The sequence below is a fragment of the Lepidochelys kempii genome, chromosome 22, assembly GCF_965140265.1.
Source record: "Lepidochelys kempii isolate rLepKem1 chromosome 22, rLepKem1.hap2, whole genome shotgun sequence".
Lineage (NCBI taxonomy): Eukaryota > Metazoa > Chordata > Testudines > Cheloniidae > Lepidochelys > Lepidochelys kempii.
In genome coordinates this window covers 7,142,358-7,167,973 of record NC_133277.1, presented here as the reverse complement: position 1 = coordinate 7,167,973, position 25,616 = coordinate 7,142,358, and the positions used below count along the sequence as shown (strand labels likewise).

Sequence of the window (25,616 nt, the reverse complement as noted above, 5' to 3'; positions counted from 1 at the left end):
CAATTGTCCACTGGGAACTGGATTGAGACTCACCAATTCATTCTGTGTGAGTGTGAATGTAACTCCAAACAGATGGTAATGATTTGAAGCCCCATGAACAAGAACTGAATTTGAACCAATAGCCTCAAACTGAAAAGTTCGGTGTCACAAAGCCATCCTATCCCTTGTATTCTTTGTGCCACACACTTGCACAAAGCAACTTACTGTCTTGGCTGGAGGTTTCGGTTTCTGCTGGAGGGCTTTCTTGGCCTTTGCTGCAGCAGCTTGAGCTTGGTGAATCCGTTCTGCAGACAGGAACAATTGTGGGACAATCCCCGGATAAAGAAAAGCTGAAATAGCATACTTGAATGGCTATTCACCAACTTTAGATTCGTCTTGAGAGACACCACATCAAAAGCTGTCAGTTGCCAATCAACAAAAAATAAAATCGGACCGAAAGACCTGAAAGTTTGGCCAAAATGATGGAAATCCATGTGAAAAAAATGTGCACAGAAACACAGACAATTGCACATGCATCTACCACAGCTGTATGTACACCTGTACACTTTTCTTGCACATGGATCATCCCTTTTCTGGGAAAACATTCAAGTCTTTCAACTTAATAATATTATTCTGTTGATCAGTGCTCAACAGCAAATGGAGTGGTGTCAATGACCAGACAGTGACTAGAAAGGGAAGTGAAACAGACTATACTCATTTCATTACACAAGATGAGCAACAGCACAAAAGATGAAAATAAGATTTTTAGCATTTTCTAATAGAAGAGGTATTTCATAGATTCCAAGGCCAGAAGGGATCACAGTGATCAACTAGTCTGACCTCTTGTACAACACAGGCTATAGAACGGTCCCAAAATAATACCTGGAGCCGATCTTTAAGAAAAACATCTGATCTTTGATTTAAAAATTGTCAGGGATGAGAATCCACCAAGACCCTGGGTAAAATGTTCCAATTATTCCACTGTCAAAAATCTGTGCCATATTTCCAGTCTGAATTTGTCGAGCTTCAACTATCAGCCGTTGGTTTGCCTTATACCTTTCTTTGCTAGATAGAAGAGCCTATTATTAAATATTTATTCCTTTGCTTTGTTACGTTAAATAGATTGAGCTTCTTGAGACTTAGACATATTTTCTAACCCTTAAATCATTCTCATGGCTCTCCTTTGAACCCTCTCCAAATCATCAACATCCTTTTTGAATTGCAGATACCAGAACTGGCCACAGTATTCCAGAAGTGGTCACACCAGTGACCAATACAGAGGTAAAATAATCTCTCTGCTCCTACTTGAGATTCCTCTGTTTATGCACCCCAGGATCCCATTAGCTCTTTTGGCCGGGGCATGACACTGGGAAGCTCATGTTCAGCTGATTATCCACCACAATCCACAAATCATTTTCAGAGCCACTGCTTCCCTACTGCTGTATTAATAAGCCAGGACATTTTTAACCTCACACTAACCCTTGCAAATATTCATCTAGAGATTTTAAAGTATCACAAACAAGTCCACTCCAAATGCTATATGGCTCCCTACAGCAAGCACCTACCAAACTCCTCTTCACTCCTGTCCCGGTGCAGGTATATCCACAGTTTGCGTCCGATATCGTATTTCACACAGGGATCTTTCTCATAGTGTAGCCGGTCCAGGGCACCGCTCACAACTGTATTAACCTGAAAAACAGAACTCTCAGTAAACTAAACGTGCCCAAACTTTACCCAACCAATGGTCATGTTCGCAAATGGCCAGGAATTTAAAGGCTGAATCTATTTGGCATAAAAATGGAAGCGACTATTAGCGAACCTCATTTGAACAAGGAGGTGCAGCCTTTGGAGAATACAGGTTCCAGCCTATGCTGCTGTTTGTCTACCCATATCAAAAGACTTTCAGCTCTGTAGCAAAGATGAGAGCAGTATGAACTCTGTGGGCCACATTTGACATGCTAGCTATATTTTGGCCATCGAAAGCTCAGAGGGTGCGCGGGCGCTGTAGTAGCCCAATAAAATGTATACAGCTCCCATTTCCACCTCCATGAGCCACAAGGTACTGGGCCTTACGTCAGTCACCAAACAGTGCCGATCTTCCTCAATGGATTTTTTAGGAGGGGATGGTGGTTTCCGGGGCTTAGAAATGGCAACTATCCCTATATGGACTTTTGTCATCCAACTTACTTGGGCACTGGTGACATCGGGAGCCAGGAACTGGGAATCTTTAAGCAGCTCACAGATTTCAGCACGTGTACCCTCTCCATTCGGAAGGCGGGCCGCAGCATCGCGAACTGAGATGACAGGAAAACAAGGCTTAGTCAGGGCTCCAGCTGCAAATCTAAGCAGCTGTCTTCAAGCCCCTCAATTTATATTTTCCTGTTTTGTTTCTCCATCTCATTCACAGGCTCCCCATCATGGGCTCTTGCCTTTGACTGAGGAGAGCCTCCCACGGATACCTTCCCAGAATCCACCATACTGAGACTGCCATAGATGGCAAAGGGCAGCTCCAGTGCAATATGCAGCATCTTCAACCCCTGGGGGCCTGTGGGCTGGAGGGACTAACTCAGGGGTGCAAATTCTGGCTCTGCCACTCAACTTCAGCATCCAAACTTTGCAATACAGAGGACCAATCTGGCAACTAGGTCAGAGCCCAAGGGCTGTACCTAATCTGCATGTACTCTTCTATAATGGTTTAAAGCAAAATACCTTCTGCACTAACATTTGCGCCTGGTTGAAACTTCCCTTGTAAATCAGTAGAGGTTGTTTCAGCAATAGAAACCTGCAACTGCTAAAGACTTTCTTCAAACTGTAGTTACAGGGAAGGGGCAGCTCTGAGTCATGGCTATCTCTGCCTGTACTGTGGACTAAGCCTTCGGGCCTTCTGCCAGAAGACTTAACACCCCGCGTCGTGAAGAGGCAGTACCATAGTGCATTCAGGCATGAGTTAAATCCCCATGGCTAATAGTTCCTAACAGGCTCTTTCCAAAACTAAGGGCTGATCTGTAACGGATCCATATCCCTTTCTTTGTGAGGCATAAAAATGCAGAACAGAAACACTGTCGAAAATGTTATCCATGGGAGCATAAGACAAGAGCCAGCTTTCTAGAATGAAGCTGGATTCACCTCCACTCTACATCTTTCCGTCAACTTCTCTCACTTCGGCTACTGCAGCCCCCCTTCTGTAATGCCTGAATCCAGCATGTGCAGAATGCCAGCACCCACCTTCTCACTCCACACTGCCCAACAATTCCCCTGGGGTCTCTTTATATCAGGATCCAGCCCAAAATACCTCTCCCGATTTCCAAACTCTCCATGGTTTGCTCCAACCAGCCTCAAGGACCTCCTCTCTCCTTCTCTGCTTTCCTCCCCATTTCCTCTGTCTCTCTCAAATGAAAAAAAAAAAATCTTCACTTCTGCTGTTCCTGACATCTGGAACAGCCTCCCTGAATCTCTCCAACTCCTTATCAGCTCCTCATTCGAAATTTTTTTTTACCCTTGCATAGGTCACCCAATTCCCCGCTCCTCCTGCTAAGTTTTCGCTGTGTAAAGCCCCGAGTGAGGCACGTTGGTAGGAAAGATTTAAAAAAAGCTTGTATTGCTGAGGACACTGCCACCTTACCAAGAGACAAGATGGTCACATATGCCGGCCTGTCGGATCGCAGGAGAGAATGCTCCCGAGCTTTGTTCAGCGAGGTCTCTTTGTCAAACACTCCCTTCACGGGACCAACCACTGACTCAAAGCCATGCATGCGGAAAGTGAAGGCCCTGTGGGGCTGGCTGTAACGGTAGCGCTCCTGGATGTGGGGAGATGGGAGATGACACAGCTCAGCAGGAGGTATACGGTGAAGGAAAAGGTCTTCGCACATTTGACGATTAGCCGTGTATCTAGAGAGCAGAGCACCTGCACTATAACTTGAGTGAAACAACTATCATGCTTCAGGGTGTGAGGCAGTACCAGTCAGGTCACAAAGGAATAGCTCCTGTGATTCAGTACCATGCACTATGAAGTGCAATAGTAGGTTTGAAGCCTCTCCCTGAAGCATCTGCCAGCTGGTGCCCTTGGGTCCTAATTTAATATAACATCTCTTACACAAAGGATTATTTTTAATACAAATGAAATGTATTGTGTTTGAATTGGCTAATCTAACCACCCATTAGAGTCAAGGGGGCGGGGGGGGGAGAGGAATGTGAAGTGTGGCAGAAATTAAGCAACTATCACAAGTGTCAAATCATTTAGAGATTCCAAACATGAAAGGTGAATTCCACTAGTTTATTTCCTGTTTAGTGAATGGAGTCAGAAACCCTAGTACATCCAGGTGGCGAGGATTCTCATGTAAATGTATACCACACCACAAGTGGAAAGCAAAGGACTCAGTCCACCCCTTTTCATAGACCTCCTGCATGCAGGTCACACTGCTGAAAGCAAAACAAATATGAAGCGTACACATGGAAGAGGTGAAGAGAAATTCTCCTCGTTCACAGGCCCTTACATGGACTGCCAGCCTGTAAGATACACTGAAACCAACATCATCTTCTACACTGAATACTTCCTGGTGTGGGCAACCATGATCCATGGCCTGCAGGTGGACAGAATCACACTTGTTCAAGAGTATTGATTAGGTAATGCTCAAGAGGCAGGAAGCTGCAACATGGATGCAAGCCCTAATATTACTGATTTGAATAGATTCTCTCCTTTATCCCACGTGGGAAGCACTAGTGTATGTAGAACTGAAAGTGCTGGGCTCTATTCTCAATGAAACATGCTTTAAGCCAGCAGGCGTGAAGGCAGCACAGATTTATTACAATGGTTCTCGTTTTCACTGCAAGTGGTTTGCAGAAGATATTTGACTCCTGTTCTAAATTATCCTACTTGCCAGCTGACTTTTAAGCACATGCATGTTGAAACAAAAATGGATTCTCCCCTCACCTGCTCCTGGAAAACGCGTTTCTCCTCCCCCGTGCTGGGACGGACCACGTAGTCAGTCCTTCTGAAACAAAGATTAGTGTCAGCCCTCAGTGACTGCAGTCAAACTGCAGGTCCAAAGGATATCAAGCAGGACTAGCCACACACAGCCTACCTGCAAATGTGTCTCTGACAGGAGGAATAGATTCTGAATGAATCTACATTAATACAGAGCCTTTCATCTTTAAGGATCTCAAAGCATTCTCCAGATTGTATCCATGGAAAAGCAGCATCATTTAAAGGCTAGAGCAGGATTCTGGGAGTCAGGAGACTTGGGTCCTATCCCCAGCTCTGCCAGTGAAATCCTATCTGGACTGAGGAAAAGGTCACTTCACCTCTCTGCACCCCCATTTACGCGACTGTATTTGTACATGGCTCACAACCTCCCTGCGAGGTAGATTTCTTAAAATACAAAGAGCTCCGAGACAAAGAGGGAAAAGATGCTACGGAAATGCACATGGTCTGTAATACAGGGACCATCAAAACGCTGCTACGGCTAGAACGGAATGTAGCGTCTGTCTAACAAAGCACAGTCAGACGACACAGAATCTACGACAGGAAGCAAAGAAGAATTCCCCATCTAACTTAAATGGCAGGGGGAATTTAAGGAGGAAGAGACTAAATTGCCAGAGTAGGAATTTTGCCAGGACAACGAACTACACCTGAGATCTGGAAACCGAGCTGTGGTCATTAGTGAAGATTCTTTGGTCAGAAATGCACAAAGGAGCACAGAATCCAGCTCATGCTCCTGGTGCTGTACTGGCTCTGCAAGGCTTACTGATAAAGGTTTGTTTATGTCATTAGTAGAGTCATTGGCCCTTACAGAAGCTTTACCAAAAGAAAGGATAGTATGTGGTGATGTGGTCCAGAAGCAGGGGTTCAGGCCCAGAGGCCTGGTGACTGAACCCCACAGCTTTAGTAGGCATCACAGGCCCGGACTTTCAGGCTCTCTCATTGCCCAATACTTACACCCGGGGAATCGGTGTGGTGGCGTCTGAGCTGTCTTCATTTTCCTGTCAAGAAACAAAGAGAAATGTCAGCCTGTGGTATCTGCTCGTACCTGTGCTACCACCCCGCAGGTAACCATGCTACGAAAGGAGAGACTGCCTCACCTTGAAAAAAGTCTGGTCTTTGGTCTCCAACCAGAGCTGGAAGAGTGCTACCAGTTCCTTCTCGTGGTCTTGGGAAGAGCCTGGTACAAGAAGTCCAAGAAGAAAAAATGGTTCACAGAAGTTCTTTATTCTTTATGGAGCCAGCACCCTCCTACCTGTACATCCTGATCAGTTCCCACCACCTCCCCCCACTTTGCATTCATTCAGCTCCAGAACAACTTCCACTTACAGATAAGTCACTCTCCATACATACCATGATAATGCCAGAGTTAAATACACACAGACTGTTCAGGAAGCCCTAGGTATCCCATAGGTGGGTACAGCAATATAGGGAAGGAAGACAACAGTCAAGATCCAACTCCCCAAACTTCAGCAATGGCAAGAAAGATTGTGTGGGATAAGTGCATCTGATACTGACAGATGATCCTCACTCAGTGCTCCAAGTGAACTCCAGAAAAGTGGACCCCAGTACCCCAATCCCTGAGCAGAAAATTCCCACGCCAAAATTCTGAAGTGAGTGCAGGAGTACCTTCCTGAGTCCAAAGCTCACAATCGGTTTAAGCCTGTGAATATGAGCAAGAATCACTGTGGTTAAGGACAGGAAGTTTTGCCTGGTGGCTAGAGCACAGAACTAGAAGTAGAGAGATCTGGACCCTTTTCCTGGCTCTGCCATTTACTTACTAACACCCTGGGTAAGCATCTATCAAGCTATGCCTCAGTTCCCCAAACTGTGTGTAACAACACAGACCTGCCTCACAGAGGTCTGCGGAGCATAATTAACTTCTACAGAATACGTTGAGATCTTTGGGAGGAAGGCACTATAGAAGTGCAAACATGAAAAATGTTTTAGTCACGCTTGAAGGATGGAAGTGAAGGTCAGCAACACAAAGCAAGATGCTCCATCCCCTCTGGCCACTTACTCTACATAGCTGTCCCGTGTGCATCATTGAGACTTCACTGATGGCACAAACAAGACTTCCCTCTTGTAAGTCTTGCAGGGTACAGATACCTTGCCACAGCTAACAGTAGAGAGAGTAGCCGACTACTGAAATAGCTGCTCTTCTCATTTCTCCAAGCTGCAGCAAATTGGGAAGGAAACACCTGGAGAAAACATCTGATCTTAACTATTTAGAAAACATGGTATGAAACAAGTTACCTACCAAGCAATTTCCACTGCTGAGTTTTTTCCTTGAATTCAACAAAGGGAGAAAAGCTGGAAGGAACATCTGCAATGGAAAAGACAAAGGCGTTTCATGCCCCATGTTCCACAGATGTCTTACAAAGGCGCACATGCAAACTTTTACTACTGTCTTTCATCTCATGATGAAAAATAAAGCACTCTAACAGATTAAGTCACTACATCTCTAAATATGGAGTTGATGAAGGGTATTTTAGCAGGTCAGGGTGGCAGTGGAAACCTCAATAAATCAGAACAGAATACCGAGCCTTTCACTTAGAGGTTGCCAGTTTGAATCCTGTTCAGAATGAAAGAGACCGGAAGTGACCATATGATGGCTGCTTTTTGGCCAACATGAAATGAGAATTTGGGAAACATCAGCCCAGTTCCCATTGAAGAATCCACATTGCAAAGACTATCCTCACAAATGATACTACCTGCTCCCCTTTTGGAAGCCTCAGCTAAGGAGCCAGGGACCAAATGGGCGATGGAGACTGAACTCTTTGTGCCCGAGCGTTGGAGTCTTAATGGAAGAAGCCTGCACCGCCACTACCCAGGTCATACCTGTTCTGTGGATAATCAGAAAACTTCAGTTCCCTGGGCTCTTTCAGGCACCTTTCACCAGCACTCAGCTCAACATACAAAGTTTATAAAGAGATCAGGAACCAAGCTGGATCCCAGGCACTGTGGTAACAGGATACAAAACAACTGCAACACCACTCAACCATGCTGCAGAACCCCTATCAGATGTGCAAGCAACACTGGCAATGACTCAGTGCTTTTGTGAATTAATTGCTGACTGGGGTTAAAATACAGACCAGCACAGATTAAAAATAGTAATGTTGTTTGTACTGGCATTTGAGTATGAGATTTTTACCTCTGCTGTCACCTGTCAGATATTGCAGAGCAGGCAAAACCAGTTCTGACCAGTTAGGGGCAAAGGAGAACCAGCTATTCAGAGTGCTCGCAGGGGAAGACTGCCAATCCAGAACTTTATCCTCAAGCTGAAAAAGAAAACAAGATGCATTTATAGTGTCTTTCATACAAGCGCTAAAGGTTTAATATGTAAGATAATAGAATATACAGCAGAGAGAAAGAAAGGGCAGCCAAAAAAGGCAAAGATGTGACCAGCTGTCATAAATATAAAGGGAAGGGTAAACACCTTTAAAATCCCTCCTGGCCAGAAGAAAAATCCTCTCACCTGTAAAGGGTTAAGAAGTTAAAGGTAACCTTGCTAGCACCTGACCAAAATGACCAATGAGGAGACAAGATACTTTCAAAAGCTGGGAGGAGGGAGAAAAACAAAGGGTCTGTGTCTGTCTGTGTGATGCTTTTGCCGGGGACAGAACAGGAATGGAGTCTTAGAACTTAGTAAGTAATCTAGCTAGGTATGTGTTAGATTATAATTTCTTTAAAGGCTGAGAAAATAGCTGTGCTGAATAGAATGAATATTCCTGTCTGTGTGTCTTTTTTGTAACTTAAGGTTTTGCCTAGAGGGATTCTCTAGGTTTTGAATCTAATTACCCTGTAAGGTATCTACCATCCTGAGTTTACAGAGGTGATTCCTTTTTACTGCTATTAAGTCTTCTTGTAAGACAACTGAATGCTTTTTCATTGTTCTAAGATCCAAGGGTTTAGGGTCTGTGCTCACCTATGCAAATTGGTGATGATTTTTACCAAACCTTCCCCAGGAAGTGGGGTGCAAGGGTTGGGAGGATTTTGGGGGGAAAGACGTGTCCAAACTACGTTTTTTCAGGAACCCTGATAAAGTTTGGTGGTGGCAGTGGAAGTCCAAGGGTAAAACAGTTTGTACCTTGGGGAAGTTTTAACCTAAGCTGGTAAAAGTAAGCTTAGGAGGTTTTCATGCAGGTCCCCACATCTGTACCCTAGAGTTCAGAGGGGGGAAGGAACCTTGACACCAGCTAAATTGTGAGGAGACACACATAGGAAAAGGATATGTCAGACAACAGAAGCTGCAGAGGAGAAAGCTCTTGCACCAGTGTGAATGAAGGCTGCACATGTGAAAAACAAGTGGCTCCCACCTCATCTATCGTTAATATATGAACATGAAGAAAGGGAGAGAGAAGTTCTACAGTCAGATGGCTTCAAATTTATTATAAATGGTGCAAAAGTTCTCTTTCCCAGAGTTTATGAAACACACGTTTAAAACCAAGAAGGGTATCTAAAGGCTTGTTCACTTGATTCAGGGGAATCACTGACATGTTTAACTAGCAGAAAATTCCACAATTTTGCTGAGTATAGAAAGACTTCTACAAGACCGATAAATTAGTAGATCCTTACCACAGACAGAGTAGCAGGTCCTTCTAGAAGGAGGATCTCCAGAAGAAGAGAGAAGAAGCTGGAAGAGATTTCATTTACTCCAAGACATGGCTTGATCTCTTCAAGAGGTCTTTGAATGAAGGAAAAAAAAAAAACAAAAAAAACCCCCACAAAATATTAAATAATTTGGGTTTAAAAACATTTTACCAGCATACTCAACACGGCTTAGCCATGCCACTGCTTCCGCTGCTCTTGCCATCGTGGCTATACTACTATTGATACCCACACTAGCTCTCAGTGAGATAATGCGAGCTGGAAATCATGTCCTTCGCTTGTAGTATAGCTATAGCCTGTCTCACTCTCTCTCTATCACACCCACCCCTCTATTCACTTTTTGGAAACCACTTACTCTTCTTTAACAGCTGACAGAGCAATGGGGGATGGGTCCTGTGGTATTGGTGGGATTCCATCAGCATTGCTAAACGAGTCGGCCAAATCTTCCACCTCAGATTTAATCACCTTCAACTTTTTTTTCTTCTTTTCTTCCTTTTCTTTCACCTTCTTCTTCAGGATGGCAAGGTCAAACAAGGCTTTGGATAAGAGGAGACCGAACAAATCTCAGTGAAACACTTCAGTTTATAACAGTAGGGATCAGAAATGAACTAGATACTCAATTATGTATTTGGAAATGTATGCTACCACCAAATTATTCCACTGGAATATGGATTAACTTTTTGGAGTGAATGACTTTTTATATATCTTTATAGATGTTTGTATAACATTACACATATCCCCATACAACAGCATCTCGCCCTTAACTGCTGCAAAATAAGCAGTTAGTGCCACAGGGCACTTATTCCATCTTCTGCATTATTTGTAAGGAGATTCCGTGGGAAATCCCCTCCTCTTCCTCAATGTACAGGTCTTGACTAGAGAAATTCTTTAGCTGGGGAAAAGGGTGTTTAAAAAATAGGTGACAGAGATTGGGAGGACTGCCATATTTACCTAGACATCTAACATGCCACAGATTGCATTTATCCTCAGTTTTTCTTGTGCACATAATCTCCTGCGTCTACATTATTTATATCCACTAGCCTACCAAGTAATCATTAAATTAGGGTTATTTTCATGAAGGAAATTTTTTCCAGGCCCAAACCTATAGCTATGTTTATTTTTGTTAATATTTTGAGCTGTTCATTGCTAACAGACAAACTGCACTGTAAGTTGATGGACAACCACTCTACTTCGCTCTGGAGAGCTGCAGCAACAGAAAGCCAAAGGGGCACATTCCCATGACAACACTGACCTGCCAAGGAGCCCTTCCGGCCAGCATTCACACGGGTCATGATGTCATCAAGAGTCAGGTCCCCTGTCACTAGGTCAGGGTGGTCCTACACAGGGGAAAGAGGGATAGGGGAAAGAGGCACAGGAGAAAAAGGGCAGCGTGTTAAAATAACGAAGAGGCCATGGCAAAGACCTAGAATGTATCTGTGGATTGCCTACAGAAACTCAACTTACTGAAGGTGAACCTAGGAAACTACTTAACCCTTGTGGCACTCCGTACCTCAGAGCATCCCCCTGGAACCTCCACATTCACCCTGACATATAATTATGATATAGTTCATACAAAGCATGGCATACAGTCCACAAACATTTAATCTCCCCATAACACATCACTGGTGAGTTCTAGGAGACCTCTGTAGATGTCAAAATAAAAGACAAAAGGTACATATCTATGTAGACTTAACTGCAGAGCATGATAAAGGTTAAACTGGTTATGCTTTGACAAGTGACAAAGCCCTCATGAGTCCAGATGTATTCTCTCCCTGGGCTCCCAAATCAAACTGCAGTTTAAAACTCAAACATTTAACTCCTGGCATCTCAATGCTGGCACTTTCAGGGACCATGCCTGCAAAGCCGTAACTCCCCAACATTCTGGGATTTGGAAACCAAGATGAATTCTACCTCTTCCATCCTCAAAGATTCCAAAGCCACAACCTAGCTGACAATTTTGCTGAGGATGCATGAGGAAGAATAGAAGCCAACTTGGGTCTCCCATAGCTGTTTTGACTTTGAAGGGCTGAAAGAGATAAACTTCTCATTGTGGGGTGTGGAGAGGCAGATATGACACATGGAAAGTAGAGGGGCTGTATGAGAAGGGCCCGTATGAGAAGGGCCCATAAGAAGTTACAATAATTTTACCAGCCATAACTGCACTATACCTTACAGCTGACAGACAAGCTAAAAAACAAACAGAGGTAATTCCCAGCCCCGTGTCTCCTAGGTGTCTTACAGGCTGACGTTTCCGTTTCTCATGATGCTTCTTCAGCATCATCTTCAGGTCATTCTCCCCAAAATCAAGTTTATCTGTAATGAAATAAATCCAAGAAAAACTATTACCAGAATTCCCTGTCAGTCTGTTATTACAGTAATTTAACATACTTTTTCCTTATCCATCCCCGCCTTCAACAATCTTCAAGTTTTAATCGCTAAATGCAACTTGACAGCTTGAAATTCAGTCTGTGACCCAACCAGAGCAGGTCATGAAAAGCCACCACAACACTTTCTTATCCAGCTTTTCTTGGTGGTTTTCTTGGGAGTAGTGTGTAAGAGTAGTGTGCAGATTTGACTAGACAGCCCTAGGATTAGCTCCCTTGATATACAATACCGTTCAACTTGCATTATGGGGCGCTGCTTTATCCATTAGAGAGTGAACAATGAACATACACATCACAGCAACAGAGAGGAAGGAAGGCTGTGTGTTAAAATACTAGCTTGCCTCAACAGAAATTCAGCCTTGAAAGAAACCGGAAGGAGTATATCTAGAGACCTCACGGATCAAGAATAAAGTGAAGCATTTCAAAAGATCATGTCCATGATGTCATTAACTTTCAGTACTTGACTTTTCACAAGGGACTGGAAGGAATCACCCTTTCTGAATAAAGCTATGTCTATACTAGAGAGTTTACAACAGCACAGCTGTACCGATGCAGCTGCACCGCTGTAAGATCTCGTGTTGCTGCTCTATGACGATGGGAGAGAGTGTGTGTCACTTGGGGGAAGGTGTGCAGGGGAGCACGTTTCACACCCTTGAGCAACATAAGTTTTGCCAACATACATGGTAGAGTAGACATGGCCTAAGGAGTTCCAAGCACCTTCTGACTACTTCATTTGTGCCTTCGCTCAATTCTCACCTGCTGTTTTCATATCCAGAGTTGACAATGTGGGAATCACTCTCAGAGGAAGAGCTGGACTCGGGCAATGTGCTGGAGAATTTGGAAGCCAGGAACTTAGATCTGAGAAAACAAAAAGCTGTAAAGTTAATTTTTTCCCCGCCCCGACAGGGAGTGCTGCCCAAATAGCCAATTAACTCTATCCCCAGGGTTCAAAGGAGCCAAGCCAATGAAACATGAATCCAATAGCTACCTTCCTATCAAAAAGACACTCTCCACATCCCCTCACTTCCCTGGCAGCTTCCTTTCCACCAACTGGACTAGTTATTTCAACAGCCATTAAAAGCAGACCTGAATTAGAGGAACAGTGTTTTAATAGTCTGGTAGTTGAGTCTCAGGGCTAATCCCAACACCGATATGGATGCGGTGCATGGTTTTAGCCAAGTCACTTCATCTTTGCATGAATATTTCAATTTCCCTTTCTTATCTCTTTAACAGCAATATTGCGAGGCATTACTACTAAAATTTTGTATAGAGCTCTGAAAAAAAAATAAGGTGTTATTGATTCCCCCAGAAAACAAACAGTCTGAGTATGCACCCCAGTACAAGCAGGAGAACCATGGTCCACCCGTTTCCCAACCTGCACAAACACAAAAGACTGTCAGGGAAAGAAAACACATGAACTTTAAAAGTAAATAAAGGTGATTGTTTCCATGATGTGCACGCCTATCCACTAGGAACCTGACTCTCAACCCCCACCTAAGCATAAAGTCAATCAGAAGGTGGTACACCATTGATTACTACCACCTTGGGCACCCCTGGAACCCAGAGCTGGAAGTCTGTATTATCTGTTATCCATCAGTTCCCTAAGCCATCCGTTGCCCCGTGTAAGGCAAGTTTATGTCAGAAACGTATTGAGGAAGGATTTATTATTCTCCAATAAAAAGTAAAATTCCTAGGAAATAGTGACTTTTCCAATGTCCAGTGCTGGCATCAAGGCCAAAGAAGGCTTTCAACTGTGCCAGTATCTGCAGAGAGCTTTTCAGACCAGCCCACACCCCCATCTCTCATGCTATTCCTGGAACACACTGGCTACATTACCTTCTTCATCAGAGGATAAAGTGGTGTCTCCACATTCCTCCTTCACCTCCCTCAGAACCTTCAGGTAGCGCTGATGTGTCCGTCTATCCCGTTCTTCTGGGCCACATGGAGGGGATGGATATTTTTTTTTAAGGGTCAGATCAGGGCCACCTTTCCTAGCCAGTTCCAGCAGGTGCTGTAGTAAAGAGACAGACATCTACAACAGAGGGAAGACTCTAGGATGCAGAGTCCAGCTTTGAGGGGAATGAGTAACTTATACCCACCTACAGGTCAATTTAATTAGTTAAAAAAATTATAACATATACCATCATTACATGGTTGGTGGTATTACTTACCCAGTTCTTTATAAGCTAACTAACAGCATTCTAGTATGTAGTATGTAGGGAATCCCAAAAAGTATGCCAGTACTTAATAAAGGGGAAGTCTAATAACTGACGGTATTCCTGCATCCCTTTCCATTCTCATCATCCCTTATTCTCATTCTATATGATCCATTTTGTCAAGTACGGGCTTTTCATTGTTCGGAAGAGCACCTGAAGAAGTTTGCACCCCATGAAGTTTAGCACTTCAAAAGAAGAAAGTTGTTTAACCCTTAGGATAACAAAGAGGAGGTATTTGATCCACATGCAAACCCCACCTCCCAGCTCCCATTCCCATCCCCAGTGTAAGGGCTCCCATCCCGCTCAACAGGTAGAACAGTTCAGTCCCCCTGACTATCTAACCTTAGCCAAAAGCCACCATCATGGCATGGAGCCCAGTAATTATATGCCTCCAGCCTACATTGCTGTTGTGACATCTCTTCTCTCCGATTCCTGGCCTGAGGGACAGGCAAGATGCTTCAGGAGCACAGACTGAGCGATCTTCCCAGTAGAGGAGGGTAGGAGTGGCCCTTCCACAAGTCCAGACCTGTTCTACCTACCAGCAGCCAGAAACTCTCCCTACTCCTGACCTCAGTACCTCCACTGCACTGTCTAGTTTCACTCAAACTGCAGCTTCCAAGGACTGTTTCTTCAAGAGACAGTGAAGTTTAATTGGTGTCTGTAAAATGCTTTGAGATCCTCAGATTAAAGATCCAGGAGTCATGTCCTTAATTAAGGACTGCCTAAGAAAGGTGAGACTATTGACTGACAGCAGAAGTGGCGATGTTGGTACAAATAAATGGTTTATGGAAGATAGTTCCTCTTTCCTTATCTACCAAGAGACTCAAGTTCGGGTTCTGGGTTTCCCCTGCTAAAGGGTATGGCATCAGTAACATCCAAGCGGATAAGCTTAGGTTTTTATGACCACTTACAAAAGAAACGGGACACTGAACTCAATCTCAGCAGGAGAAAAACTGTCCAATTAGCCTTCAAAACAACACATGCAACCAGCTTTAATACAAGGCGAAAGATTTATACAGTCTGAAGAGAAACTCTATCTAATGTTTAATACAGTAGTATTTTTTCATGACTATTAACAACTGGATGAAAACATTGTTATATTAAAAATAACCTCAAACAATACTTCACTGCACTCCCGGTCAGATACATTTAGAAGCCAAGATGCCAATGCCTTAACGAAAATGGAATGCAGACTAATGGTTAGAGAAAAATAGTTGGAGTCAGTACTAGCGGTTTGCTATCACAGGTGACAAGAAGTCAGCATTGGGAACGGACTAGCCCAGGGAGTCCGAACTCTCTGGTTCTATTCCCAACATTGACACTGAACAACATGATGCTGGGGGAAGTCACTTGACCCTCACTTCGCCAGCCCCTAAAATGACAATATTTATTTTGCTGGGATGGAAGGGGGTGAGGGAGAAAGGCTGAGAGCTAAATATAATTGGTCTCTATATTTGGCCTTGGTGCAACTGCTGCTGGAATACTAGGTCCAGTTCTGGGGCCCATAATCCAAGAAGGAGGTTGATAAATTGGAGAAGGTTCAGAGAAGAGTCAAGAGAACAATTAAAGGATGAGAAAACATCTCTCTAGTGACAGACTCAAAGCTCAATCTATTCAGTTTAACAAAGGGAAGGTTAAAGGGTGACTTGATTACACTCTATACATATCTGCATGGGGAACAAATATTTAAAAATGGGCTCTTCAGTCTAACAGAGAAGGCTGGAGGTTGAACCTAAACCAGTTCAGACTGGGGGAAACAAGCTGAAAATGTATACCAGTGGGTAACTACCTTGTCATAAATACAAAGGGAAGGGTAACCACCTTTCTGTATACAGTGCTATAAAATCCCTCCTGGCCAGAGGCAACATCCTGTTACCTGTAAAGGATTAAGAAGCTCAGCTAACCAGGCTGGCACCTGACCCAAAGGACCAATAAGGGGACAAGATACTTTCAAATCTTGGGGAAAGGCTTTTGTTTGTGCTCTTTGTTTACTTGGTTGTTCTCTCTTGGGACAGAGAGGCCAGACAGAAATCCATCTTCTCCAACCCATCCTATTCCAAGTCTCCCATATTACAACCAGTATAGGTAAGACAGGCAAGGCGGATTAGTTTATATTTTGTTTTATGTGAATTTTCCCTGTGTTAAGAGGGAGGTTTATTCCTGTTTTCTGTAAATTTAACGTTTTACCTAGATGGGGATCCTCTGTGTTTTGAATCTGAATACCCTGTAAAGTGTTTTCCATCCTGATTTTACAGAGATTATTTTTACCTCCCCCCCACACTTTTTTTTTTTTTAAATAAAATCCTTCTTTTAAGAACGTGACTGATTTTTCCATTGTTCCAAGATCCAGGGGTTTGGATCTTTGATGATTTTGTAACCAATTGGTTAGGATATTATTCTCAAGCCTCCTGAGGAAAGGGGGTGTGTAGGGCTTGGGGGGATATTTTGGGGCAAGACGTCTCCAAGTGGTCTCTTTCCCTGTTTCGTTTGAAACGCTTGGTGGTGGCAGCATACGGTTCAAGGACAAGGCAAAATTTGTACCTTGGGGAAGTTTTTAACCTAAGCTGATAAGAATAAGCCTAGGGGATCTTTCCTGAGGGTCCCCACATCTGTACCCTAGAGTTCAGAGTGGGGAAGGAACCCTGACATACCCCTTGAAGAATCTACCCAGGGTCATGCTGCATCACTGGCAATTTTAAAATCAAGACTGGATGTTTTCCAAAAGCTCTGCCCTAGGTATTATTTTGGGGATAGTTCTATGGCCTGTGTTTTACAGGAGATCAGACTAGATGATCACAATGGTCCCTTCTGACCGTGGAATCTATACATTATTTATAGAACCATGAGGTTCTCATGGGGGAAGGAAAAAAAAAAGTGGGAGGGTGCTGCATAGAAGAGTAAGGCGTCTGTGCAGGTTCAGGGCAAGATAGATACTTGTCAAATATCTGCGTGAGCATCCAGAATCCTTTCAGCAACTTTACATTTAGGGACCAACCAAGCCTCAAATCAAAACAACGGCAGTATTTAATAAAACATTCCAGTAGGGAATAGTGGCTACATGAACACCACCAAATCCTTCAACAGACAAAAACTTAAACCATGTTTTTCATGTAACGCATCAAGTAACTCACTGCCCCTAGCAAGAACTTACGTTGCGGGAAGCAAGGATCTGCTTCAGCAGTCGGCAGAAGTACTGCTGCTGGGAGTTCAGGTAGCGTTTGTACTGGGACTTGAAACAGAGCTGTCGGTATTTCACAACTTCAGGATTAAAGTGCCCATCTGTAGAAAAGAATAAAAAAAACTGTTTTGACTTCCCTTAGCTACAAGCTGAAAGGAAACCTTTTTTAAAAGTTTTCAGTTTATTTTCTCTACATAAATAATCCAGATGCTACAGCAGCCACGACCTGTTGAAAAATCAAGTATAATATCAAAGAGATTACATTTCTCAGAGGTGTGACAAGATCTGGAGCTTTGCTGTTCTAGGTCAGATGACCAAGAGCTCTTGTCACATTACAGTGGCCTCTGAGAAATAAGTCTGGAGGTCTCAGCAGACAAGTGTACACATCACAAAAAAGGCACTAGTTGATGCCTTGTTCACAGTCTCAGCAAACAGGTCTGTGTTGTACCAAGCCCATGAATAAACAGAGCTCCAGTCTCCTTCTCGATCTACCTGGCACCTTTCATCAGATATACATTCAATAAAAAAAAAATTAAAAGCAGAATGAGCTGACACTGACCTCGGAAGAGTTTCTGGGCAATGTGCAGTGGGTTTCCAAAGCGGAAGTTCTCTCCGCTGAACAGGGCTGGGATGAGCTTGTTCTGGTGCTCAGTGTTGTTTTCCGGGAAATGGGGCAAGAACTTTTTTAGGTGGTCTCGCTGTGAGTCTGTCAGCACCTCCTGCCAAGTAGACAGGCTGACAACTTCAAAAAAGATCTCAGGCTGAAGGAGACAAAGACAAGAATGAAGCAAAATACCTTTCAGTATCTTGAACAAATCTTTATCCCTCAAGGGTTTCCAGAGTTAAATATAAGTCACAAGACACTGTGTGGTGCAGACTTTGGAAAGCGGTAGTGTAAAACACTGAAAGGCGAACGTATTAAAGGATTCCAGTCATGAGGACCCATAACAGATGGAGAGAGAGAGATCAGGAGGTATAAAAGTAACAGAAAGATGTTTTAATATTAGATCTGAGAAGACAGTGAGAGTCACTACGTTTACTAGATAAAGAACAGACTAGGAAAAAAGGGGGCTTTTTAAAAATAGATTTGGCTAACATGACTTGAAACACCACTCAGCACCTTTAAAATCATGTTTAGCTAGCTATGTTGTAATCTAGGAGGGAGCCCAGGCTACAAGAAAACAAGCTGTCAACCACTAGCTGTTAAAATGTCTCTATACAGGTGTCAGGGGAAGGGGGAGTTCCATTTGTGTTAAACTAACCAGACTGAGTCAAGCTGATTTCAAAACCCACCTTTTTCAGCAGGGCCTGGGACACTTGGGGATGTTACCCCTCTTTTTCCCCACCTCACAACTGCTCTGACTTTCCTCTGTGGAACAGTGAGAATAATATCCACAACCTCCTTGCGAGGAGAGTAAGTAGTTACGTTTGACAAACACTCTGGAAATGGAAAGTGCTCTTATTATTACTTACATCCTCTAAGAGGTCCTCTGGCAGGCTAACTCTTGTTGTTCCCAGCATGCAGTCCTCCATGATCCGTGTGCCATTTCCCTCCCCGCATGGTCCCAGCTCCAATGGGTCTGTCAGCATGTGGTCCAGAGAATCCATTCTGCACTGTACTCTCAGTCCCTGAACAAAAGAAACTATCATCTACTGGCATAAACTTGCCAACAACAAAGTCCAAAATTCTCAGATACAACTGAAGGGGTCAGTTTTTTACAAGGTTTGATGAAGAAATTATTTTAACAGAATCCATTCAAGTTCCACAGAATTGTGTAACTGCCATGTGAATTTACTAAATAGTGAAATAGACAATGCAGATCCGATAGAGGTACTGGGACAATCACTCTTTCAGATGACATGCCAGCACACAAACATACACAGAGTATATATAAACACCACTAGGGAAACAGAAATGGACATTAGCTGATTAATAGCCATAGTTTTACATTTTTCTTACCTGTTCCACTTATAACACTAATAATTTACTTTTCACTATATATGCAACTTACATTTTGCCTGTCACTAAACTTTAATAATAAAGACTGGCTTGGTCAGCTTCACTTTGAGTCTTATGCACTACATCATTGCTGCAATATTTGGGATGAAACACTATTGAGGAATGTTTAAATCCACATAAAGAAAGTGTTTTTATATACAAACTAATTTGGAGGCCTAAACTTAAATCACTTTTACATTCAATTCACTCTTACAACATGGTTTATGGTTCATGCTCAGAAGCCTCACAACCCAAGACTCTGAAGAGGGTGAAACCTATAAGTAGAGTAATGCAAACTACAAGAAATAGAAAAACCCAAGACATGGGGATAAATGACAAGTGTAAAAAGAATGATGAAGTAAGAGCTACTGGAATTAGAGGGTGTTGCCTGCTGAGCAAACCAGACCTCAGGCTACAGGTCTGCAAAGATACTTCAAGGCTCTGACCAGATGCGAGACCTGTAAATATTTTCCCTTTATTTTCCATAGCAGCCTGAAGCTTTCTTACAAGTGAGTTAAACATTACTCTCATGCCTCCACTCTTGAGCTCTCTGCCACCATGCAAAATATGCCACAATAAGACGATGTAGACATGAAAGAATTCAAGCCGTTGCTTCTGTGGTTGTTACTTCAATACACCATCTACAAAGGGCCAACTACTCAGCAGCATCAGGCTTGTCCAAACAGCAAACGTTGAGCCATTCATTAGTTTGCCCTACATGTGAATCCCGATTCATGTTCAGCCACTGGAACACTGAACGTAATTAATTTTGAAATCTCATTTCTATTCCAAGCCATAGTGCAGTTTGATTCAATATATCACAGGGGATGAGTTCCTTTTCAGAACTAAATTGGTTCAGAGGAGGAATTACCTCTTGCCTGCAGAAAGCGTGGACACTCTAGCCAAGGATTAAGAACATTAGAGAAGCGGGATTAAAGTATGTGAACTGAAGTCATCTCAAATGTACCTGATCTGTGAATAAACAAGAGATTGAACTTTAATCAATAAGAGTAGAAAAATGGGAACACATTTACTTTTTTAAAATTAAAACCCAAGTTCTAGGACTTTTAGCTTCATAAATAATCTGGTTAAACCATGTGAATTCATCATAAATTGGAGAGACAGACAACTACACTGCCAATAAAGACAATTATAATCCAACATGGTCAACTAGCATTTCAATGGGGTTTACAAAATATACTCTATAAGCTTTGAGAGGTATGGGAAGTCATACTAGTTCTACTATACAGGGAGAAACTGAGGCACAGAGATTAAGTGACTTGCTTAAGAGCCAGTGGCAGTCAGGAATAAATCTCAGCAGTCCTTGCTCCCACTGCCCAAAAGACCGTTTACACAGCAAATTCAATGCCTGACCTACCATTCCCTATTAAAAATATTACAATCATGATACTCTACACTAGCTACTATAAGACACAGAAAGAAAAGGAGTACTTGTGGCACCTTAGAGACTAACCAGTTTATTTGAGCATGAGCTTTCGTGAGCTGATGAAGTGACCTGTAGCTCACGAAAGCTCATGCTCAAATAAATTGGTTAGTCTCTAAGGTGCCACAAGTACTCCTTTTCTTTTTGCGAATACAGACTAACACGGCTGTTACTCTGAAATAAGACACAGAGTTACTTAATTCTTCCAGTTCACCCTCATTTATTTTTAAAAGGGCTTTCCAAATTTATTTAGATCTTGCGGCCTATACCAGGCTCAAAGCACTTACAAAATATAACATCAACCATAGATAAAATGAAAACAAAACAAATGCTCAAACGCAAACCACAGAGACTATAACATACACCCACTAACAGGGGTGGGCAATCTACGGCCTGCTAGCCATTTTAAGCCGGCCCTCGAGCTCCCGCTGGGGAGTGGGGTCTGGGGCTTGCCTTGCTCCGGTGCTCCAGCCAGTGCAAAGGGTGTGGAGCCACTCCACACGGGAGCCGTGGCATGGCCTGGCTCCGGTGCTTCAGCAGGAGAGCAGGGTTGGGGGCCGCTCCATGCAGCTTCCGGAAGCTGCAGCATGGCCCCGCTCCGGCTCCTACATGCTCCAATGGTCCCCTCCGGCGCTCCAATGGGAGCTGCAGGGGTAGTGCCTGCGGACAGGGCAGCATGCAGAGCCACCTGGCTGCGCCTCCGAATAGGAGCCAGAGAAGGGACATACCGCTGCTTCCAGGAGCCACTTGAGAAAAGTGCCGCCCGCATCCCTGAGCCTTTCCCCAAGCCCCAACCCCCTTCCCTGATCCCCCTCCCGCCCTCCAAACCCCTTGATCCCAGCCTGGAGCACCCTCCTACACCCCAAACCCCTCATCCCAAGCCCCAACCCACATCCCACTCCCCAGCCTGGAGGCCCCTCCTGCACCCTAAACTCCTCATTTTTGGCCCCACCCCGGAGCCCTCACCCCCTCCGCATCCCAAAGCCAATTTTTGAGCCTTCATGGCCTGCTATACAATTTCTATTCCCAGATGTGGCCTTTGGGCCAAAAAGTTTGCCCACCCCAGTGCTAACATATCACATAACAAAACTAACTCCTCAAATGGCACTGATCATCACCCTCTAAGCATCCCTTCCAAAGAGCCCTGGGAAAGAAGGATGGACATAGATAGATCTGTTTGCAATGGCTAGGTATTTCTTCAGGGAGTGCTCATCCCCCAAAATAATTCAATGCTTTTTCTGCTAACAACAAAAGTGGATAACCAAAGTCAGCAGCAACACTACAAACAAACAAACAGTAAGTGCACAGGATGGAGGAAAAAATAGCCTGGCTGAGGACACATGTCCACTCCAGGGATCAGAAGCCGCTAGAAAGGAATACAGTTACCCGGGTCACAAACAGTGTCTTGGACGACGTTGCCAAGCACCCCCAACAAAAAGCCCCACTCTCTCCACGGATCCCCCCGCCCCCCAGGAACCCTCACACCATGCCAGTAGCTCATCCCTGGGAACCCAACCACCCTGCCCCATGGGCCACCCAGCTCCCCGCCCCCCCCCAGGAGCCCCATGGGCCACCCAGCTCCCCGCCCCCCCCCCCAGGAGCCCCATGGGCCACCCAGCTCCCCGCCTCCCCCCCCAGGAGCCCCATGGGCCACCCAGCTCCCCGCCCCCCCCCCCAGGAGCCCCATGGGCCACCCAGCTCCCCGCCCCCCCCCCCAGGAGCCCCATGGGCCACCCAGCTCCCCGCCTCCCCCCCCAGGAGCCCCATGGGCCACCCAGCTCCCCGCCCCCCCCCCAGGAGCCCCATGGGCCACCCAGCTCCCCGCCCCCCCCCCCAGGAGCCCCATGGGCCACCCAGCTCCCCGCCCCCCCCCCAGGAGCCCCATGGGCCACCCAGCTCCCCGCCCCCCCCCCCAGGAGCCCCATGGGCCACCCAGCTCCCCGCCCCCCCCCCCAGGAGCCCCATGGGCCACCCAGCTCCCCGCCCCCCCCCCCAGGAGCCCCATGGGCCACCCAGCTCCCCGCCCCCCCCCCCAGGAGCCCCATGGGCCACCCAGCTCCCCGCCCCCCCCCCCCAGGAGCCCCATGGGCCACCCAGCTCCCCGCCCTCCCCCCCAGGAGCCCCATGGGCCACCCAGCTCCCCGCCCTCCCCCCCAGGAGCCCCATGGGCCACCCAGCTCCCCGCCCTCCCCCCCAGGAGCCCCATGGGCCACCCAGCTCCCCGCCCTCCCCCCCAGGAGCCCCATGGGCCACCCAGCTCCCCGCCCCCCCCCAGGAGCCACCCCCAAGGAGCCCCATGGGCCACCCAGCTCCCCCCCCCAGGAGCCCCATGGGCCACCCAGCTCCCCGCCCCCCCCCCAGGAGCCCCATGGGCCACCCAGCTCCCCGCCCCCCCCCAGGAGCCCCATGGGCCACCCAGCTCCCCGCCCCCCCCCAGGAGCCCCATGGGCCACCCAGCTCCCCCCCCCCCCCAGGAGCCCCATGGGCCACCCAGCTCCCCGGAGCCCCATGGGCCACCCAGCTCCCCGCCTCCCCCCCCGGAGCCCCATGGGCCACCCAGCTCCCCGCCCCCGCCCCAGGAGCCACCCCCCAGGAGCCCCATGGGCCACCCAGCTCCCCCCCCCCAGGAGCCCCATGGGCCACCCAGCTCCCCCCCCAGGCTCCTGTCCCCCCGTTCCCCACCCCCAGGAGCCCCCCCTCACCTGTCCCGCGCAGCCGGCTCCAGGCCGCACGCGGCTCACCCAGCTCCCAAATTTCGGGAGGGGCGCAGCAGGCGGGGAGTTCGCGGAGGAGGGGGGGGAGGGGGGAGGAGAGGCGCGTGCGCGCGCACCCTCTCCCCAGAGCGCGAGCACGGTGCCCGGAAGGCGGAGCCCCCAGCTCAGCCTGGCGGACCCTTCTTACGCATGCGCGCCTGCCCTTCCCGGCGGCCTCAGCGTCGAGAGCCTGCGCGGCAGCCTGACATCACGCAGGAGTGATGTCACGTAGTGGGCGTGGCTCTGGGTGGGTGGGGTTAGCGCAGCGCGGGGGGCGGTACCGGGAAAAATAGGGAGCAAGGTTTGTTGGGTGCCCCGGGGGGTGCGGCTGCGGGTGCCAAGGTGAGGGGGAGGGGCACTGGTGTGGTGGGGGGCGGATAGACGTGGGGGGAGGGGCACTGGTGTGGAGGGGGGCGGACAGACGTGGGGGGAGGGGCACTGGTGTGGAGGGGGGCGGACAGATGTGGGGGGAGGGGCACTGGTGGGGGGCGGATAGACGTGGGGGGAGGGGCACTGGTGTGGAGGGGGGCGGATAGACGTGGGGGGAGGGGCACTGGTGTGGAGGGGGGCGGATAGACGTGGGGGGAGGGGCACTGGTGTGGAGGGGGGCGGACAGACGTGGGGGGAGGGGCACTGGTGTGGAGGGGGGCGGACAGATGTGGGGGGAGGGGCACTGGTGTGGAGGGGGGCGGATAGACGTGGGGGGAGGGGCACTGGTGTGGAGGGGGGCGGATAGATGTGGGGGGAGGGGCACTGGTGTGGAGGGGCGGACAGATGTGGGGGGAGGGGCACTGGTGGGGGGCGGATAGACGTGGGGGGAGGGGCACTGGTGTGGAGGGGCGGACAGACGTGGGGGGGAGGGGCACTGGTGTGGAGGGGGGCGGATAGACGTGGGGGGGAGGGGCACTGGTGTGGGGGGGCGGATAGACGTGGGGGGAGGGGCACTGGTGTGGAGGGGCGGACAGATGTGGGGGGAGGGGCACTGGTGTGGGGCGGCGGATAGACGTGGGGGGAGGGGCACTGGTGTGGAGGGGCGGACAGACGTGGGGGGGAGGGGCACTGGTGGGGGGCGGATAGACGTGGGGGGAGGGGCACTGGTGTAGAGGGGGTGGATAGACGTGGGGGGGAGGGGCACTGGTGGGGGCGGATAGACGTGGGGGGAGGGGCACTGGTGTAGAGGGGGTGGATAGACGTGGCGGGGAGGGGCACTGCTGTGGAGGGGGGCGGATAGATGTGTGGGGAGAGGGGCATTGGTGTGGAGGGGGCAGATAGATATGTGTGTGGGGGGGTCTGATAGTGTCTGAGCTTTTCTCAGCATTCTCCTTGTAGGGGTGACCTTGCACCTGCTCGTTCCAAGGTCTCTAACCATCCTTGATGCGTTTCTCCAGCCAAAACTGGTTTATCACATGCTGTGGTTGAGCCGTCTGGACAGCTGCCAGACCAGGTTAAACCTGGCTTTAAAACCGCATATGAGGATCTTTAATGAGTGCAGCTCCTTTTGGGGAATCAGTTTGGCTGCAAATGCAAATAGAAAACAGTTATGTAGGTTGTCCCTCAATCTTCTCTTCTGGAATCCATTTCATTCCCTTTTCCCCACCCTTTAAGAACAGAGGAGTTGCCGCACTAGCTCAGATCCATTTAATCCAGTATCCTTTCTTTTATAATTAAGGCTATGATTTTGGCACTGGTATTATTATCAAACGTCACAGACGGGATGCCGACAATAAATAGTAAATCATGGATTTATTGAAGCCGAAGCCCGAGCCCTGCCACCCGGGGCTGAATTACTGGAATTTTCAAGAAATCACAGAGGTTTCATAAAATCACAGAATCCATGACAGATGTGTAGCCTTACTTACGATGTCTGTTGCCAAGTCTTTGGAGGAAGGAATTGTCTCTATAGTAGACAATTATGCAATAGCATGACCTTAGGGGAAGTTCTTTACTAGCTCCCATCATCAAAACACACAGTCAGAGCACTTTTTACAGTGCGCATGTTTTCATTTTATTTCCCTTCCTCACTGCTCAGTCCTCTGAGTCCCCCAAGACCCTTCTTCTCCCCTGCTCCTCTTGT

General features: G+C 47.0%; 1 protein-coding gene across 3 annotated transcripts in view; it reads right to left on the bottom strand.

Moving 5' to 3' along the window:
- NFRKB (nuclear factor related to kappaB binding protein) overlaps nucleotides 1-23,710 on the bottom strand; it is a 34,662-nt gene extending 10,952 nt beyond the window's left edge. Inside the window, exons 1-20 of one of the 3 annotated variants that reach the window (XM_073321176.1) lie at nucleotides 23,492-23,710; nucleotides 20,217-20,317; nucleotides 18,820-18,975; nucleotides 17,906-18,107; nucleotides 17,320-17,447; nucleotides 13,789-13,963; nucleotides 12,709-12,810; nucleotides 11,808-11,881; nucleotides 10,821-10,905; nucleotides 9,924-10,104; nucleotides 9,536-9,644; nucleotides 8,112-8,238; nucleotides 7,218-7,283; nucleotides 6,058-6,137; nucleotides 5,915-5,958; nucleotides 4,910-4,970; nucleotides 3,602-3,776; nucleotides 2,167-2,273; nucleotides 1,545-1,668; nucleotides 205-284 (exon numbers count right to left, since the gene is read on the bottom strand). In XM_073321176.1, the coding sequence (XP_073177277.1) occupies nucleotides 205-284; nucleotides 1,545-1,668; nucleotides 2,167-2,273; nucleotides 3,602-3,776; nucleotides 4,910-4,970; nucleotides 5,915-5,958; nucleotides 6,058-6,137; nucleotides 7,218-7,283; nucleotides 8,112-8,238; nucleotides 9,536-9,644; nucleotides 9,924-10,104; nucleotides 10,821-10,905; nucleotides 11,808-11,881; nucleotides 12,709-12,810; nucleotides 13,789-13,963; nucleotides 17,320-17,447; nucleotides 17,906-18,107; nucleotides 18,820-18,954 (2,055 nt within the window). In that variant the 5' untranslated portion in view covers nucleotides 18,955-18,975; nucleotides 20,217-20,317; nucleotides 23,492-23,710. The remainder of the gene's footprint in view (nucleotides 1-204; nucleotides 285-1,544; nucleotides 1,669-2,166; nucleotides 2,274-3,601; nucleotides 3,777-4,909; nucleotides 4,971-5,914; nucleotides 5,959-6,057; nucleotides 6,138-7,217; nucleotides 7,284-8,111; nucleotides 8,239-9,535; nucleotides 9,645-9,923; nucleotides 10,105-10,820; nucleotides 10,906-11,807; nucleotides 11,882-12,708; nucleotides 12,811-13,788; nucleotides 13,964-17,319; nucleotides 17,448-17,905; nucleotides 18,108-18,819; nucleotides 18,976-20,216; nucleotides 20,318-23,491) is intronic. The other 2 variants (XM_073321178.1, XM_073321177.1) reach the window with 2 other exon arrangements.
- Between the last annotated feature and the right edge of the window lie 1,906 nt (nucleotides 23,711-25,616).